This window comes from Nasonia vitripennis (assembly GCF_009193385.2).
Source record: "Nasonia vitripennis strain AsymCx chromosome 5 unlocalized genomic scaffold, Nvit_psr_1.1 chr5_random0004, whole genome shotgun sequence".
In the NCBI taxonomy this organism is placed as follows: Eukaryota; Metazoa; Arthropoda; class Insecta; order Hymenoptera; family Pteromalidae; genus Nasonia; species Nasonia vitripennis.
In genome coordinates, this window is record NW_022279655.1 from 1,734,522 (window position 1) to 1,753,776 (window position 19,255).

Genomic DNA, 19,255 nt, shown 5'->3' on the forward strand with positions numbered 1-19,255 from the left:
TATTTAAAAGATTAATTCCGTATTTGATTGGCACGCGTGATTTCGGCATAGTATTCGGAAATATTGACTATGCCGGATGTACAGAAACTCGTAGATCGAGACGTGGTTTTGTATTTTTGCTGAATGGTGGACCAATCTGTTGGTCCAGCCAGCGCCAGAGTATAGTATCTTTATCAACAGCAGAATCTGAATACATAGCGCTAAGGCATAGAAAGAAAGAAGCGATCTGGCTGCTCCAGATGCTACGAGAATTAAATTAAGATTTTTGCAGATAACAATCGGCTATAAGATTAGCTAATAATTCAGAATTTCACAAGCGTTCAAAGCACATAGACGTAAGATATCATTTTGTCTGCGAAGTTATAAATCGGAAAGAAATTGACGTTCACTATGTACAATGTAGAAAACAGCTAGCCGACATTTTGACTAAGCCTAAACAGCAATTATGTATCCTGCGTGATCAATTAAGCATCCAAAATATTTCTCATTAAGTGCGAGTGTTGGATTATAAGTAGCAATATAATAAGAATATTTAAGTTTTAAGAGCAATAGCGGGGAATTTCTGAAAGCAGATGCTCCGTTGAGTGCGCGCCCCAAATGAGGCCCAGGTAGGCGACGGCAGCGGCGACGGCCATTAATGAAGGGTTGGTCCACCCACGCTTCGAGCGACTGGTCGCATACCTGGGTATTGGCAGCGTCCCTCGTGCGATGAGATGTAGGCCACGTCTCTGGGGTATATGAAGACCCTCAGCGGAGGATAGCAGTCTGTCCAAGTTCGACATTACAAGCGATCAGTTGCATAGCCTAAAGTTTAGCTCGCATCCATCACTCTGTATTTTTAAATTTTACTTTGAATAAATACATTTGCACATTGTAAAATACACCCTGCTTTGAGTTATACTACAATTTTATTTTTTTTTTTTTTCGATTACATGTTATATTTATGTATCAATGCCATTGCATCTTGATAGTGTTGTTGCATATTAGTGGAACCTCCAATATATGTTGATGATCGATCTTTTTGTGTTTACTGTAGCGTAATAGTGAAAAAGTTTGTTTTTCATTTGATTGATAGCGATTTTTTAATTCAGAAATTTCAGTTTTTTGTGATCATTTTATTGAAAGAATTAATCAAATTGAATCAATATATATCTATCTGAGAGTGAACAGTATTTCCTATTTTTTCATTGCGGATAAATTACATTATCGTTCATCGCTCTTTTGTTATACACCTGTCACAGTCAGCGATAAGAGTCCACAGAGCAGTATGTACTACGATGCATAGCATGCGCTTGTATTGTAGATGATAGCTCAGTGGTTAGAGCTCCTGCTCGTTAATCTCGACGTCCGCGGTTAAAACCTCGATGTTAAATACCATAAGGGTTCCTCATAACCTCATAAAATCATGATTTTTCTTAAATCATTCTGAACTTTAGTTAGCGAGTTATACGGTTTAACAAAAATAGTCATTTTCAGTTATACGAGGTATACAGCGTAAGAGACAAAGAATTTGAATCTTAATACCTTTTAGACTAATCGGTTTCATAAGCTGCAAAAATAACTTATCCGAGGTAAGCAAAAGATCTATCTTTTCTCAACATTTTAACCTAACTAGCAAGATCAATGCGCGCTCTGCTTTATAATAAACATTTTCATAGGATAGAAACAAAATATCACGCGCGTCCTACCATCTATATCTCGTTATCTTATTGGTCAAACAACGACAAATCAGAGAACGAATAGAATGATGATTCCTCTCATTTTTAGAGTAGGATTAAAGTCTTTTTTGTAACACATGCACGATTTTCGCCTTTTTTGACCTAAAATTAGGGACTAAAGTAGTCGTTTTCCGACCGGCGGACGAAAAAATGCAGCAGCAGGCGTAATAATATATTTCGATACAAGTGCGCAAAAGTTGATTCTACACGAGTGGGAGGTTTGTCGCCAAAACGGCTTAAAATTTTTACAGCAAAAAGATATTGTCGTTTTTGATTGTCATACATTTTTTTAAAACCTTTGACCATTTAGTTTTAGAGATATTAATTTTTTTTTTTTAATTATTTTGTTATAACAATTGAACAGAACGGTCAATCTTGAAAATCTTGCGGGAAAACGAAGACGATTTAACGCTCTTTTTGAAACACTGTTGCTGAATTTATTGTATTAATCATATTAAAAAAAGCATATATATTTTTTCAAATACGAAAATTGGCCATAAAATGACCATGAAATGATCAGAATCATAAATACAAATTTTTCCGAACGTATGATTTTAACTCCAAACACCTCCAAATACGTTTCTATGAAATTTTAGCGAAACTGAAAATTTTACTATTACAAAGCTTTCTCTAGGATGAAGCAAGAAGAATACTCAAGCTTCATGAATCAAAAAAAAAAAAAAAGAAGAATTCTAGTGTATCAAAAAATAAATTAAAATATAACGTCATCGCTAACAGTGACAGAAACGAGGAGGAAAAACAATAGTTTTAAAAGACTTAAATGTCAATACAAGTACAAAATGTCAATAAAAGTAAATGTTTGGAAACTCAGACAAACAGATACGTAACTCTGAAAGAAATATGTAACAATACAAAACTAGGCTATCGTCAACTGACGGCAGATCAAGAATCTCAATTGAATCGTATAAGTGTACCACAGCTATTCAAACTAAACGTCAAAAATTATTTCAATGAAAAGTGCCTGTAAGAGCAACTTTATCGCCTGAAATGTCTAAAAAGTCTAAGAAGAAATAATAGAGAGAAATCATTGGAATAGAACTGATAGTGATTGTAATATTCAAGATAATATTCGTAAAAATCGTACTAACAGTAAATTAAGTTTATTGGAATCTGACATGTTTACAGATAATTGAACAATGGAAAATACCTTATTTATAGCAAATTTTGGTAAAAAACTTCAAACTATCAAGAATATATACAAGTCCTGTTCAAGCAGAATACTCAGAAAATGAAACTTTGGTTTATTACAATTCATTTTTTTCTTACATATATGAAACATATCAGCAATTTTTATTGTAATTTTAATTACAGATGATCTGAAATCTACAACTCCTTATATAACCATACGCAAAGTTCAGAGTTATCTCAAAAACGACCTATTCAAAAAAGTCTGATTTCAGTAACCAAAGTTCAAAAATATGTAATGCTCTCCCAACTTTTAATGAACGAGGCCAACTGGGTAGGTTTGTTATTGATGAGCTCACTGTGTTGAGTCAATGGGGGCATGACTTTCGACCAGATTATAAAAAATTACAAATAGTAAAAGTAAAATATCCTTATGTGCCAGCAATGGCATTAACAGCTACAGCCACCCCTCGAGTTAGGAGTGATATCTTTCATCAGTTGAGCAGTTAATTTCCTAAATAGTTTATGTCAAGTTTTAACAGATCTTGTTTCAAATACAGTGTTATATTTTATAAACTTTTGCGCATGCATTTACTTGTCACATCAGACGCTACGCATATAGTTGTGGCTTATTATATTTGTTATAATATTATTCAAAGGTGTATCAGTGATACATGTATATTATATATACACGCAAATTAAAAGTCGGTCGCACATCAGAATCCTACAAACCATAAAAAAGCAAAAAAGCAAGGTTATGTTATGTAGCCGCAACTCTTCCAGACGATTTCTAGCAGATCTGGCTAGAAATATTTCAGAATTTATGTCATTTCAGATAGGATTTCTACCGATATATTGAGACTGGAATCTACCCAGTTAATACAAATCTAGCATATTTCTGGAAATATTATCTTCAATATCTCTACCAGGGCAATTTTAGCGCATTTTAGCTTTAAATATTTCAAGTTAAGTGGGAGTGTTAGAGTTTTTGGCAAAACTTAGGTTAAGTATTTTGAAATATTCAGTTCTAGTTTTTTGTAGCGGAAAAATTCAATGAGCAGATGTGCCGCCGAGTTCGTCGCCAAAATTAGTCAGCGTGCCGCGCATTTTGTCCCTTACGCATATAACTAGACATTAGCACTTTCCCTCTTCGATCAACTGATTTGTGCATCCCCGAGAAAATGAGATGCTCTTAGCAGAGAGCAATAGTTAGTTTTCTCCGAATCAAGCAACTAACCGACTAGCTACTCTGTGATACTTTGTATTACTTTGTTCAATTTTACTTTAATAAATACATACACTTATTTTGAAAGCCTCTGCTGTATATTTATTATAAGTATTAAACAAATACGCACAAACTGTATTATTAGTAAGTTTTACCAAGTTGACGCAGTTAAAAAAACCGCTGCCAATTCATTGGCACGTAGCTTCCTTCAACTAAATTTATAGGTCCAATAAATAAAATATTATTTTAATATACAGTATATCTGCCGTCAATTTTTTTTTCACAGAAATTCACGCATATTTACATGTGTTCCTAACCAACCTAACCATCAAAACAACAGGCTATTCATTAGATAGGGCGATCGCGCAATTTTCGAGAAAACAATTTTTACATTTTAGCTCTTTACTTGGAAACGGCTCGACAAAATCGTTTAAAATTTTAGCAGCAGATAGCTTTTTTATGGCAAATCACCAAATAAAATTTTGTAGTATCTGACTAAATTTTTTTGAGATATAAGGAATCAAACAATTTTAAAGAAAAAATTGAAACCTTGATATCTTAAGAACCATAGGGGTTTGAAAGCTCCGCAATGAACTTAGCCAAAACACATAAAATATCTACTTTTTTCCTAAATCTCAAGTGCAATAAAACCATTTTACGTTTGTAAACGAGGCACAAAAAACTCATTTTCCTTAGTTTTCGATTTATTACTGAAAAAATAAGTAGTCAAATCACTTAAAATGTTAATGGGATATAGTTTGACACGTGACTAATCAACATAATTTTTCGCGAGGTTATGATGTTTAGTTTCAGAGATATGAATTTTTAGAAAAAAATCACCTTTTGCATTTTATTTTCCGAACAAAGCGGTCGATCCCGAGGACCAAACGAGGAAAAGTATGTAATTTTATTCTCTTTCAAATGCATTATAGCTGAATCGTTTGTAACAATGGGATGATTGGAAAAAAGCAAAATAGTGTTTTTCAAAAATCAAAAAATGACCATAAAAAAAATAGTTGAGAAAATAAAAAATAACTGTTTCTCCCGAATTCAGAATCCAAAAATTTATATGCATGTCAAATTTTATTGATATTGACGGAGTAGTTCCAGAAATATTACGGTATATACACACGCACACATTCATACGAACATTTTCTAAAAATACTTAATTTGAACTTCTAACACACCAAAAAGTATTTCCTAGAAGTTTTGACGAAACACAAAATGTTACTATTACAAAGCTTCCTCTAGGAGGAAGCATATTGTTTTTTGTTCACCTGTTTATTTGTTTAATTATTGTTACATTATTCAATTTATTCATCAAGTGCACTTAAACAAGCAGATTGCGTCTCTTAATATTTTTTTAATTTTTTACAATTTTATTCGCACGCTTGCAAACTAACAATTTAAAATATATTTAATGCAGAAAACTTACTTCGCCAGGAATCGAACCTGCGTCCTTTATATTCAAAATTGGAGACTGCGCTAGCATTGCAGTTGGTATATAAGAACATTTTTGGATGTATAAGCTGCAACTTGCATAGACTAAAGAATTTTAGTAAACTATTATAAACGTCCATTTGTCTAAATTCAAGGGCAACTTTAACAAATCAATTAGTTTTGATAATAATAAATCTCTTTCACATTGTTACCAAGCTATACGTTGCTCGGGCAACCAATATTCGTTGTTGATGCTACCAATTAATTTATAAAATTTGTGCCACCGATAAAAATCGACTAACATTGTTAGTTTACTTACTATAACAAAGTCGGTGCAGTCAGATCTACAAAGCAGTTGGTTGTTACAAGTATTTCTGAGTTTCAAGTTGACAAGTTCCACTTGGGCACCTTTACCAACCATGTTTTCCGTGCACAAAATTTAAAAAAATAAACCGCTACCAATTCTTTGGCACGTAGCTTCCTCCAACAAAATTTATCATTCCAGTAGATAAATTATTTATTGTTCAAATATACAGTATATTGATGATTTTCAAAATACTTTCAATCTTAATTATTTTACCGAAGAAGCACCCGTCACAATATCAGATCATATAATTTTCATGAAAAAATTTAAACCTTAATACTTTAAATATCATAGGGCTCTCCTAACCTCATAAAATCGTGAATTTTCTTATAACATTCTGAACTTTAGTAAGCGAGTTATAAGGTTTAACAAAAATAGTAATTTTCAGTTGTACAGAGTATATAGAGTGAGAGACAAAGAATTTGAATCCTAATATCTTTTAAACTAAAGGGTTTTATAAGCTGCAAAAAGAACCTAGCCGAGGTGATCAAAAGATCGATATTTTTTCAAAAATTTCAACTTAATTAAAACATTTTTACTCCCGTAATCGTACGACAGAAAACCCATTTTTTTTTTATTTTTTGATTTGTAGCTCGAAAACTAGTCATCAAAATGGTTTAAAATTGTTACAGCAACAAGATATTGTTGTTTTTTACAGTCATAAGCTTTTTTAAAACGTTTAACAATTTAGTTTCGGAAATATGAAATTTTTTTTTAAATCACCTTTTTTATCATATAAATTGAACGGAACGGTTAATCTGGAAAATTTTGCAGAAAAAAAGTAGGCAATTTTATGCTCTTTTAGATACACTGTTGTTGAATATATTGTATTAATTATTTCATCAAAAAAAAGCAAAAATATTTTTTCAAAAATCGAAAAATGGCTATAATATGGCCATAAAATAGTCAGAATAATAAAAAAAAATCTTCCCGCATTCAGAATCAGAAAAAATATATGCATGTCAAATTTTATTACGATCGTTCGCGTGGTTCCAGAATCATAACGATATACGTACACACACTCAAACGCGCGCGCGCGCACGCACACACATCCATCCGCACGGACATTTTCCAAAAACGCATGATTCGAATTTTTAACATATCCAAATGCGTTTTTACAAAGTTATAGCGAAACTTCTAAATTTTAATATTACAAAGCTTCCTCTAGGGGGAAGCAAAAGTGATTCAGACTCGAAATACCTCTTATGTTTCAAATTCGTTCTTAAGGGGAACACAGCACTTTTAAACCGCGAAGAAAAGATTCATGAGGGTGAATTACAAAATAAAGTAAATAATTTGAAATTTTTTTAAGTGATACTTGGTAATAAAACTCTGAAATTTACCAACTAATATATGAATTGCCCCTACTTACCCATTGTGGTACTCGGTACAATGTTTTGTGAATTCGTTTACTATCCATAGGATTCCAAGTGAATGTACACTTGTGATATATACGCAATCGCGTATATCACACTTAACCAAAACCGTAGTTCCATATTTGTCCGCTAGGTGGACACGGCGCCGCCGAAGCATTGCGTACTGGCAACTCACAACCAATGTAGCTACCTGAGGATACTTATAGGAGCTAGTAACCGGGATCGAGAGCCTTGGATGGGCAGCCCCTTCGTTAAAGCTCGTGAATCAGTACTAGCCACCAGAGATGATCGAAAGCCGCCTTCGCGTCGTTAAGGAGCGCCAAGGCGTAGTTTTTACTAGAGAAATCCACGTTTCTTCTCAATTCATATATTGCGTCCTCCGTAGAGCGCGCGACATTGTCGGTAAGTCTACCTTTACCACAGATGCGTGTATATAAGCCGAAGGGATGTCCATAGGAAGTCGTAACTAAGATTTAATCGCGTTTCTAACCGATCTATCAATCTTTTTCAGTAGCCTGATAGCACTACTGCGTCTAGATCACGCTATTGCGTGGGACGGATTTTTCGGTTTGATGGATTGAACCGGTACCGAGTAAAATAAGATGACTTGGTCTCAAGTCGATAATAATTAACAGTCAAATACATAAAATCTGTAGAAGTCAACGAATAATAAAATCTCTGAGTCATAATAAATAGGTATCAAGTCATAAATCCGACTTTTTCTACCATCTACGCTTTTCCCAAAGTGTCCTTTTCCAGTCATCAAAGCGTTACCAAGGGAGCCTACTAGGCTCGGAAAAATTAGTTTTAACGGAGTCTCAAGACCTTTCTGTTTTGTAGCTGAGAATGCGGACTTTAGCCATCGCTTGCGCGATGCCCAGGGAGACTTCGTGGAGGTATCCGCCCCAGTTCACACCTCTGCATGGTGATTCCTGGCTTCGCCGTAACAAAGGCTTCAAGCATGCCTCGTCTTACGACTCGTACCATCTATGATCGGTTATATTCGGATGCCGCAGCACTCGATTAAAGGTGGCGGTATTCTCTTCCGCTTCTCCAACGTTTTAAGGGTTAAACCCAACTTTGGGGTCACCCGTTCATTTATTCCCTGATCACTTTTGGGCTTTCGGTGGGCCAAAGGCGTAGCGAACAGTTAGGTTGATTACTTGCACCCTTCTCTCATTCGTTTTCACGAAAATATCAGGTTTGAACTTCCGGCCTCGGACCGTTATCTGCGGCTTGTCCATTACCTATTAGTTTTTGGCTAGACGAGCCTTGAGGAGATCTTTAATTTCATTGTGCCGGCTTATTCGCTTATTCTTGGTATACCGGCATCTGCCAAGTATATGGCCAAGGGTCTCGCTACTGCCTAGGCACTTTCGGCAAGAACTATCTACGCGTCCATCCATGATCTTCATCATCGTGTTCGTTCGAAGCTTGATAACATCGATGTACCTTGACGCGGGCAGAAGATCATAGTGCTGCAACCATGAGTTGCCGACGGGATCTTGTGCGAACTCTTCGACCCCCTGGCGTTGCCATTTTTACTCAGCCCATTTCTGGGCATAGCTCAGGCGACGCTGATACTTGTAGGTATCTAGCTCCCTAGTTGTTAATGGCCAGTGTAGTCGTAGAGCATTGGCGTAAGATTTTAGCCGATCGTCGGCTGCGTTCGAATTCATGGCCGCGCGTGTGACCGGATCGTGGGATTGACGGGCCTTCAAGCCGTTCCGAAGAGCAGCTATCAGCACCATCTTTTCCACTTCAAGAAGCCCCAGTCCACCCTGCTTCCTCGGTGTGTAGAGAAAACTACTACTCACCGATTCTGGCAGGTGGAGGATTTCCTTGAATTTCGATCGTATGATCCGGTCGACGTTTTTCAAGACTGCCCTCGCCGGTGGCGGTGTTATCAGCCCATAGGTGTACTTCGGAAAGATGTATATCTGTAGAAGATCCACCTTTTGCATGGGCTTCAACGGCAGTCTCTGGACGCGGGATATGACTTCCTTGAACGCGTCAGATTCGAAGCCTTTGAGCAGCCCCTTCCAAGGAGAGACGTCTTCCGAGACCTTTGCCCCGAGGTATTTGAACGTCTCACTGGGTGAAATGCTCGGAACGGCGTTACCGTTCACCTCGAGGCCTGGGTTTTCGGATTTCTGTAAGAGCTAATATTACGAAAATATAAAATCTAGATATGTTCAGAATTATTGTTAACAAAAAAAAAAAAAAAAATTTTTTTAAATTTTTAAATTTTTTAAAAAAAAATATCAGTTTTTATCAATCCAATAAGCTTGGTATACAGACTTTCGCGGTGGCACTTGCATTCATACGAAAAAGCAGCCACTTCTTTTCAGTGGCGCGAATAAATTATTGCCGACGGATAATTAAGTGGGTCATTCGCCGCCTAATGCATACGCTCGTCGGTTAAAACGGCACGCGCATTGTCAAAGTGCTCAAAGAGTTTCTTCAGCGTGTGAGCGTGTGCTCATCCAAAAAAGCAGCGCTTCGATTTGGAAGTCAAGAAAGACGAGAGAACGCAAGAAAAACGGGGCCTGATCTTCCCCGAAACAGCCCTGCATTGTCGTGTACAAGATTCGTCGTGCGAGCCAAGACGGACATACGTATATTGGCGCTTTTTCTTTCTTGTACGTGAGGCATTCCAGCTGCAAGTGGGCCAAGCAGATAGTTGTAATGCGTGTTCTTCTGAATATATATCAAGATGACGCATGGCGATTCTTTTTTGAGACCTGAAAATTGTATTTCTCTCAATTCTTAAATTGAGTTTGATCGATGAGATGTGTTCCAGAATATGCTATTATACAAATATTTGAGGTTTATTACAAAAATCAGTGTATCAATATCTACTTGAAAGAAAAATTAATTTTTTCTTGAAATACAAATGTTCAGCTCGTTATAAGAAGATTTACTCGTGCATTATTTATTACAAGCTATGAACTCGTCATTATTTCGTGCATATAATGAGCAGTGAAATTAGCCTTAATAAGGTACACACATGCTTGCTTCATTAGCACTAACACAGAATATTTGAAAAGAAAAAATGTGAATACATAAGTACAGACTTTAATGCAATTTTAAACATTCTTGCTCTAAATATCAAGAGTTAACAAATATTGTTACATTATTTCCTTATCTGTAGAAGCTCTCGCCTCAGACTTTCGAAGACCCTTGTTATCTCGCTGCTCCTCTCGACGTGGAGTTCTCTCGGATACGTGCACGAGCCTCTGCTCGGCTCTCTCCGTGGTACCTATCGCTGTGTCTTCTCCTTATTCGGTTGCTCTATTCTTCTTGCTCAGATGCGCTCTTTTCGCGACGCGTATGGACGACTTGAAACACGCGCACGTGGACCTATGAGAAGAGGGAAGTGAACGAGTACGCGTGCCATCGCCGAGAAAACTAAGGCTTACGTCGGACGAAAGCGAACTGCTTACTTATTTAAAGGGGAAGAGTGCGTTGAAAATTTTATCGCAATTCCAGGTGGCTAAATTCTCCAGTTTCCCTTGCTTGGAAGTAATAGGAAGTGATCGTGAGTTTCAGTCTGACGCGTTCGGGTGTCGAGTTTTTGGACTAGCAACTTTTGTTTTACCGCTACCGTTCCTACGTTTTACGCGATGAATGATTTATTGCTAGCACGCGGAAACTTGAGATATCAAAAGGCATCTATTATAAAAATTAAATTACATTGTAATTACATAAAAGAATCATTTTATTCTGACCATCTGTTTCGTTGTTTATCTTTTCGAGCGGTGTGCATACTACTAAATAAACGTATAGATAAATGAAGATGCAAATTATGAAAATTAAATTGACGAAAAGAATCCTTCTAAAGTCATAAAACAGCTCTTTACTTATACAAAAATGAGAAAATGCCGTGGGCTGTTTGTGATGTTTACTGCATCGATGATAAATATCTGAAATAAATTATAAACGCGCTACCATAAAAAGTGTCGGCTTGCAATGCTTTAAGAAAATAGGAAAAATATAAAATAAATCAAAACCAGTTTCCGATTAATTAAGCAGTTTACACCTACTAGTGCCTTAACAGAACCATAAGAATTTTATAGTCTGCAATAAAAACAGATATCCGCTTATAACGTGGGAAGAAATAAATGCGAAGGTTATCAGAATAAAATAATAAAACCTATATCGACACGAGTCTAGTTACTAGTATCTGGAGCCTAGAAAATTGTTTACCATGCATTGATTTCAATTAATTTATGTGTTATGGATCTACTGATTGTTTTTCAGTCCATCGATACGCTTGAAAAATAATTTCGCTTGCCAAAATTGGTGTTAAATATATAACAAAATTATTCCGGCACTCCTCTCGAGAGTTTAACGACCGCCGTCAAGGCAAAACAATCACTGCCTCCTCCTAACTATGCCTTTCCACGCGAGGTATGCTTCGATCAGGCCCATGGGGCCTGTACGAACGCGAACGAGCGTACGAGATTTCGGAAAGGGGCCCATCCTCAGATCTCAGACAAACTCCTTGTATAGAGAAGTGCAGTTTATAGCAGAGCACCGCTCTCGCGCCGGTCGAGAAGAGAGAGAGAGAGAGAGAGAGAGAGAGAGAGAGAGAGAGAGAGAGAGAGAGAGATCGGGCCCGCGGATGTAACCGGAGAGCGCATTACTCGGCATTAAGTCACCGAGATAACCACCTGTGTGTGGGAGGCTCTCGCACGCGAGAGCATAAACCGAGCGCTCTCCTGTCGTTTATTTTATAAATTGGGATTCCAGCCTCCCTCTTCCCGCGGGACAGAGCGAGATACGTCCCGCTACGCAGGTCGGCCTCTCCTCTTTCGTACTACACTCTTTTGGGCCCGATCACGATCCGTGCGTAAGGTACGCGAGCGCGCGCGCGTAGGACCTCCGAAACTCCTCGCTTGCGCCGTCTTTTCCTCTCCCAGGTGAGCGTGCTGATCGCCCTGACGAGATAGGCCGGCACGTTATTTCGTCTTTTTAATGAGCATCAGATTTTTAGCCGGCCGCCTGCGGAAATTGATGGAGAAAGCTGGCCGGCCTGCCTCTCTTTTCTCATTCGTGTTTTCCTCTTTCGCTTTATCGCGCGACCGGCGCGCTGGACACATTTTTCTCCGGCTCCTTGCGGCGCGCTATAGGCAATGCATAACGACGATCATTCCGGGTCATCCGAAACGCGGACGATTTGGCTGCTAGTGTTACCTGCAGCAGCAGCAGCAGTAAGAGAAGCCGGTGGCGCGAGTGCGTTTCTCGCATTGCGATTAAAATCAAATTATCCCGGGATGCGTCCGTCGCTCGCCGGCGCAATTAAGCAGCTCGTTTATAAGAAAATTAATTTCTACGACGCGCCGCCGGACGCGTTCTCTTATTATCATGGGAATGAAGACAACGCGCTGGCGTTGTGTGTGTGTGTGCGTAACACACTCCGGGCGATATTGCGCCGAACAGCAAATAATCACCGGAGGATTCTTGAAAAATCGATTTGCTCCGCGCCACATGCGAGTACCAGTCGAATAATGCATCGTTGCGCGTGCTTGCAGAGGTGCGTATTACGAGAGGCTCGTCTTTTTTCGACCCGGGAATGCCAGATATGAATCTTAATTATTTGGGGCGTTCGTGTGCAGTGCAGTGGCGGCTGCCGTTGCTTCGCTTTGTGAGCGCGCGCAAAAAAAAATTGTCAATTCTTTTCGACTCGACAGCGCTGGGAGCTTGTTTATACAGTGATGCTTTTGTTGCTCGCAGCGGGTCGAAACTGCAGCCTCCGTTTTTTTTTCTGTTTTATCAAACTCTGGTACCGTTGGATCAGTTACGTTTGCCCAGCGTTGGGAAAGTTTATCGTGCCAATCAATAACTCGCTCGCGTGTTTATTGTTTAAGCCCGCCAACTGGTATAAGTCCCACTGCACGCTTCTTCGTCAGAATAAGTGGAGCGCGTGCACGGATTTGATGCTTACTGTTCAGCGACGATTGTGAATCGTTGCGATGAAAAAGAGAGTCGAGCGAGCCAGGAGAAATTTCGGGCAAGAGCCACAAATTACCGTAACTTTCGCATACAATGTTGCAGCCCGCGTGCCTCGCGTTAATAAGCCGAGATACGTGCAATCTTGATTGAAAAATCCAATCTTTTTATCAAGCGTTATCTCGACCGAAACAAGATTGAAAAAACGAAGCTCACTAACGGATGATAATTCACCAAAAAAATCCGTTACCCGAGGCGCGTGCATACCCTTGATGAGAAAGCGTGCATACACACCAGCCAGCGGGCGCTCTTGGCTCTTTAAAAGCCTTGCTCTTGCTCCTTCCTTTTTCCCTGCTTTATTAAAGCTCCGCGATCTGTTCCCGCGCGTGCGCGAGAATCCGATGATCTTTTCGGCCATTATCATAGACCTGTGCGCTGCTGCGCCGCGCGATAATTAAAAAATTCCTTCTCCCTCTTCCCTCCCCCCTCCCGCCGCCGTAGCCCCTCTTTTGACCTCGCTTTCGTCTCTACCTTTTCTGCTCGTTCCAGTTGCTCAGGATTCGTCCTTGCGTGCCGATGCAGGAAAAATATATCAATCAAACGGATAGCGGCCGACGCACTTCTCGCAAGTTCCGAAACTGTCGCGACGCAGCTTCATCCTTTTTACTTCATACTATCTGCGGCCTGGGAATAAAAAGTTGGCCGACTGCTGTTGTGGGTATACTGAATCGCGAGAGAAAAACTCGAGTCAAGTGGCCACAGATAGGATGGATCCCAGAGCTACATACACATACAGATAGAGGGCAGCCAAGTTCAGAGTTTCAAGTACACACTTGGAGGCCACTTGGAAGCTCGAAGATTTCGCTTAAAAAGTTTCCAGGCTCCAATTTCGCGCGCCGACTACGCCTCTCATTTGGCCGCGGTGCGCGTGAAACGCAGAGGAGATAAAACTGAAAAAAAAAAGAAAAATCGCGCGCAATTTGCGACTGACTTTGTCCCGCCGGCTCGCCGAGGATTTCGCGCTAACTGTCGTCACTTTGTAAATCGTGGCGGCGGCTAAATCCTGATTTAAGGAGCGCGACTAAGAAATCGAGACGATGAAAGTAACCCTCCGGTGCTTACTGCCTCTTTCTCTCTCTCTCTCTCTCTCTCTCTCTCTCTCTCTCTCTCTCTCTCTCTCTCTCTCTCTCTCTCTCTCTCTCTCTTCGGCAGCGCACTTTATCTCGCGCCCGCACGAGAGCGGTGCTCCCATGAAGAGATGGGGAGAGAGGAAGAGAGCAACAAAGCGCGCGAATAGAGTCGCACGCGCTAAGTTAATTTGCATACCGCGGACGAGGCTAATTGCGGCTTTTGAACTTTTGAAGAGATAAAGTTGAGTCGGCGTGCCGCTCTCTGCCCTTGTCGGGCTCGGGATCCGGTAGCCGCGGCGACATACTTTGTAAACTCAGCTTCCGCTTCTTCTCGTGGCTCATTTTTTCAGCGTTGTGAGACTGGACGCGCACGTTCGGATGTATAGATATTCTCATATCTCCCCTTGGATCGTCATCTACCATCTGCGACCGCTCGAGCGCAGTCGTGCTAGAGATTTTTCACCTTTTTTTTATACCATAATATCTAGGAAAATTTCAACTTTGAGGATCTTTTCATCAACTTTTGTATGATTGGAAAAAATCTGCCAAGTCATTAAACTTTTAAAAAAGCACTTTTTTCAGAAACGTAAACTTAGCCTCACCTTGAAATGAAACGTTACGTAGAGCAAAAACATTGAATCAATCGAAGATCGCCCAGAGTCAGAGCTCAGCGTATAGCCACACGCTCCAAAAATCAAAACACAAAAAGCGTTACACTTAAGTCGTCGGCGCGTCCCTTATCATCCACACACACGCTCACAGGCAGAAGCTCACACGCTGGGCGTTCAGGCGTAAAGTGTGCCCGCGCGCGCGCTGTTTTACGAGCCGCCAAAGTGAGGGATCGGATTTTTCGACGCGCGCTGATTCTTCCGCTGCTCCCTCTCACTCTCCCTCTCGCTAGCTTACGCTACCTACTCCGTGACCTTTTTTTACGACACACGATTGCGAGCTAGGTTACAACCTCCGGAGCGTTCCTCTTCCTCGCTACACGAGCCTTCCTGCTTGCGTAGGTATACCGCTGCTCTTTTTTTATGCGCTCTGGGCTTTCTTCGCGAACTTGCGAGGAGTGTTTATCGATTATTCCGATCTCGTAGCGAGGGGAAAATTTCGCATTCAGAGCTACGGGAGTAATTTTTCACACGTACGTCGAAAGCATCAAACCTTTGTGCGCTCTTTTCGCCCTCCGACTCCTCGAGAGCTTGCGGAAGGTGTTATAAGTATGGCTACGTGAGAGACAACTCGTCCGATGAGCTGCTCCTCCGCGTTTGCCAATGAAAGTGCAATTTCAGCAGAATATTGTAAAATGCAGATGTGTAGTGCGATGTATTTGTACCGGTCGTTGCCTTGAAAGGTCGATTTTTGTTTCGTTGACGAGGTGGCTGGAAAACCGGAGATATAAATTGATACGAGAAGCGTTGAATACGAGTTGGAAATCGAGATATTTCAGTTTTTTTAAATCAACGTAGTTATTGTATCCGATATGCCGGACTCAATGTGAAATCTCATCGGATTTGCATTGATATCGGCTTCGGTTTGATTTTCGGTTGATTCATTTTTAATGCCCGTAGTGAAAAGAAATTCCTGTGTATAAAACAAAAAAACTGACGAAACAAATAAATGCTTTAGCAAAAGCGTTATAAACTAAACCGAATAATAATAAACCTCTGTTATTTTCCTTTTACTTTATAGACACTCTCTATAAAACTGTTAAAAGATATCATTTCTCTGCGAAAAATAGTAAATTTACGATATTTTATTTCATAGATGTGATGATAATAAACGGAGCGTTTAAACTTTTTTTTCGCAACCCATAATGCATAACTCATCCGTGCAAAGGTTGTAAAAAGCTACAGTTTTTGTCCGGTAAGAATAACGGAAAAATGAACTCCCCATAGAGATTTTTTACTATGTATTATTTTTTATTTAAAAAAGGTTTTCGTTTGTAACGTTGCAAAGACAATACCGCAAAAAATGATGCGTGAACGTAAATAACCAATAACACACTGTGTCTACTCTTTGTTTTACCATCAGTTGCACGGAGTTTTTTTTTGAGGACTCAGAGAACGATCCGCTGGTGTGCTCCAAAGAACGCATGTAAATTTCGTCAAGGTATGCTTCAAGCATAAAAAAAGAACACATGCTGCACAGTTGTGCGGTTGACGTTGTGCGTTAAAAATCAATTCCATGTCAAAATCGAACACGAATTGGCAGCAATATCCCTCGGAGGTCATGAAAAATCAGGATACGATTCCCAGGTCGGTTTTGAATCTGAAATTCTCAGGCTGCGACTCCGCGCGCACGGCAGATTTACTTGAGCTCGCTCGCTTGAACGAGTAAAAATTTGCTCGCAGCGTCGTCACGTCGCATCGGTTTGGACGCGGCTGTCGCGTAAGCCCGTGGGATTGCCGGCTGCAGCTCGCGTGCCAATAACGGCTCGGATTTCGCGGACGCTAGAAACGAATCTAAATGTAAATATTTCATCGAGCGCACGGCCCGTTAGCCGAGCTTGCTATCTGACGCGGCTGCTGCTCCCTTACGGCCAAGTGAGCAGGCTAAGCCGATACCGCTCGCTGATACCTTCCCGGCTGGAGCTTAATCTTCCATATTATGCGCCCTCCAGTTTATTTCCATTAGGATGGTATTAGAGAAGGAGCTAGAGTTCGCTCGGCGGATCGGTTGTAGCCTGAGAGAGCTCGTGTGTAGCTGCAAATTCCGCTTTTTCAAGCTGGACCGCCCGATGAGTTGTGGTTGCATTTTTCGTAGTCGGGCGATATTCATCGCATCGTTCATCATTTTTGTTGCAATTTTTTGCGTCATACAGCTATAGGTGCATTTGTCACATAGACGTTACCTTACATCTAACTGGTGTATATTTGATCTGCACACTCTTAACTCTTGATTTTTTTTCGTTTCAGGTAAGCGATTGAAATACAGCCGTCCGCTCGAGATCGTTTTCGGATGTGTAAGTTTGATTATTTTTGCCTCATGTAAAAAAAACTCATTTAAAATATATTTAATCAGAACTGTCGCTAAATATATTTCGTTCTGCGCGATACCATGTAGAGAACACGTATAAGGAAGATTATTTAATCAGAGGATCCCGCTTGTGCACACCATATTATCCTTTGAAATTCATTCTCCTATATAAAGCATCATAAAGTATCCGCCGAGAGGTTAAAATTTCTAAACCTCCTAAGCACGTATTTAAAAACATATATTCATGCCAAAGTTTCACGCGTCTCCGAGATCAGACAGTAGCGACGGGCTGAATCCTAGATATGTATCTACAGCGTTCGTGATAGCTCCGCGGTATAATGCTCGGCGCTGACGGCGCAATTAACATATTGAATTTCCACACTCTTATTCCCGAATTTTGTTCGCCGGCTTATAGTTCAACTCCATTAGGGTTCAGCTCTCGCGCGCTCGGAATAAAAGGAAGAGAGAAAAACGTCGCTTTAGTCTGCGAGCGAGCGGCGCACGCGCGCATGAGCCGGTGAATTATTAGCTAGTGGGGTTCGACGGCGGCGGCGGCGGCAGCGCACGGCTTACCTCGTCGTTCATTACGAAATAATTCGGATCCTCGCGCGAGAAGAATTCCGCGTAAGGAATTTCTGCGCCGCCGCCGCCCGGTATGATTTAACTCGGTAACGAGATTACGATCTTGGGCTGAAAAAGAGAGAAAAAGAGCCTGGCCGGCGTCGATAAATCGAATCGAAATTCTTGCAACCAATCAGATGATCTCGGGGCGAGAAACCTGTTTACAGTTTCCGATACTTTCAGTCACGTTTGCACGGGAGACGCGCTCGCGAGCTGCAGAAAAAAGCCCCGCAAGCGGACAGAAGAGAAAGAGGAAAGAGAGGAGAATGAGCTTCGAGGGAGAGAGGGAGAGAGACGAGGCCGCGATTCAAAATCAAATTCAGCGCGCGCGCGCGCGCGCGCGCGGACACTCGCCGGGGCCGTTAGCTCTCGAGCGAGAGCGATAAGCGACGGAGAAGTGGCGGCTGCGGCGCTGGGACGCAATCAGATTTTATGCTAACTTTAGACCCACTGGCACAAGGCAGCTGTAAAAAGCCTCCGGAGCAGCACAAATTTTCGATCTGATCTGCTGAAGCGAGCTAGAGAGCGCGAGTGCGGTATGCTGTACGTTTCGCAGTACCGAATGTTTCTGCATCTTCGACGTGATAAGTTCGAGGTAAAGTGCTCGTTGAAATTCGTTACAATGCGGGAGATAAACCTGCGGAATAGAATAGAATCCACGCCGAGCGCGGATGGCGATGAGCACGTGCGATTGCGTACGCGAGTGAGATAATTTTCGATGCATGTAAGCTAAAAGCTTGATGCGACCGACAAATACTCGTCATCGTGAAGTCATGGGTCCGCTATGAGCAGCGCGGCAACAACAAACGGCTCGCCGCTCTTCGCGGTAGCGTAATTCACGCTCGTAATAAGCGCTCATTCTTAATTAGTCGTCCGCGAATTGCTACTGCGCGGCTAATCTAATTAAGAGCATTGCTCGAATTCCCGCGGCTACTCGGACTATAAAAATTCCCGGACATAAAATTGCAGAGCGCGCAGAGCGAGTACACGCAAGAAAGAGTATATAAGCGCGAGGGGGAGAAAAAGCGCGTGTGCCGTTAGCGCGATTCACGACTATAGCGCGTCGTGTAGTGGCCGTCCGTGCGTCCGCTGGGAAATACGCGCGTTGTCCCTGCGGGACGATCGACGAGTCGACCTCGGCGTTGTCGTCTTCTTCTTCTCCTCCTCCTCGCTGGCTTCTTATGCTGTTGCTGCGGCTGCAACTCGATTGTCGCGTCGCCGCCGCCGTCGCTCTGAGAGATAAGAAGTTGAATTATAAAAAGCCTGAAAACGAAATATCGGTCCGTGAGCCGCAGCAGCGGCTT

General features: G+C 41.1%; 1 protein-coding gene and 1 long non-coding RNA gene across 3 annotated transcripts in view; both read left to right on the top strand.

Annotated features, from left to right (window-relative positions):
• The window catches only part of LOC100678665 (lysine-specific histone demethylase 1A), a 235,744-nt gene that overhangs the window by 47,509 nt on the left and 168,980 nt on the right, over positions 1 to 19,255 (top strand). Inside the window, exon 10 of one of the 2 annotated variants that reach the window (XM_016987349.3) lies at positions 17,270 to 17,316. The exons of the other annotated variant lie outside the window; for it this stretch is intronic. Coding sequence (XP_016842838.1) covers positions 17,270 to 17,316 — 47 coding nt within the window. The remainder of the gene's footprint in view (positions 1 to 17,269; positions 17,317 to 19,255) is intronic. 2 annotated transcript variants of the gene reach the window in all.
• Positions 7,499 to 8,036, top strand: LOC116417895. The gene is made up of 2 exons (XR_004228106.1): positions 7,499 to 7,671; positions 7,781 to 8,036. It is a non-coding gene; the product is annotated as an uncharacterized LOC116417895 (long non-coding RNA).